Here is a 366-nt window from a genome sequence, read left to right on the forward strand (position 1 = left end):
AACAGCAGCAAGCAGGATGACCCGTGCCGTCGAGGGGTCCTGCTGCTGTGCCGCCGCCAGAGCTTTTCCCGCTGCAGCTAGCCACTCAACCTGCAGCAGCAGGTCTTGCTGCTGCTGCTGCTGCTGCTGCTGCTGCAGGGCGGGGTCCAGTATGAGTTCTGTGAGGCGGTGGCTGAGGTGTACGTACACCCCAGGGTCCCGGTGGCCCAGAGCAGCAAGAGGCACAAGAGTAGCAGCAACTTCTCGGATTGTTGCTGCTGCTGCTTTCCACTGCACTTCTGCTGCTGCTCGCGTCACCAGCTCGCCTGCTGCTGCTGCTGCTACCCCATTGCGGCGGGCCAGCAGCAGCGCCTGCAGCAGCACAGA

The 366-nt window shown here is 63.7% G+C and overlaps 1 protein-coding gene across 1 annotated transcript in view; it reads right to left on the reverse strand.

The window, feature by feature from the left end:
- The window catches only part of ETH_00035835 (uncharacterized protein), a gene marked incomplete at both ends in the record, with an annotated part of 1,776 nt that overhangs the window by 276 nt on the left and 1,134 nt on the right, over positions 1-366 (reverse strand). The window contains one exon of the mRNA XM_013375529.1: positions 22-363. Within this exon, the coding sequence (XP_013230983.1) occupies positions 22-363 (342 nt within the window). The remainder of the gene's footprint in view (positions 1-21; positions 364-366) is intronic.

The sequence above is a fragment of the Eimeria tenella genome, genomic scaffold (assembly GCF_000499545.2).
Source record: "Eimeria tenella Houghton genomic scaffold, Eth_scaff2858, whole genome shotgun sequence".
Taxonomy (NCBI): Eukaryota; Apicomplexa; class Conoidasida; order Eucoccidiorida; family Eimeriidae; genus Eimeria; species Eimeria tenella.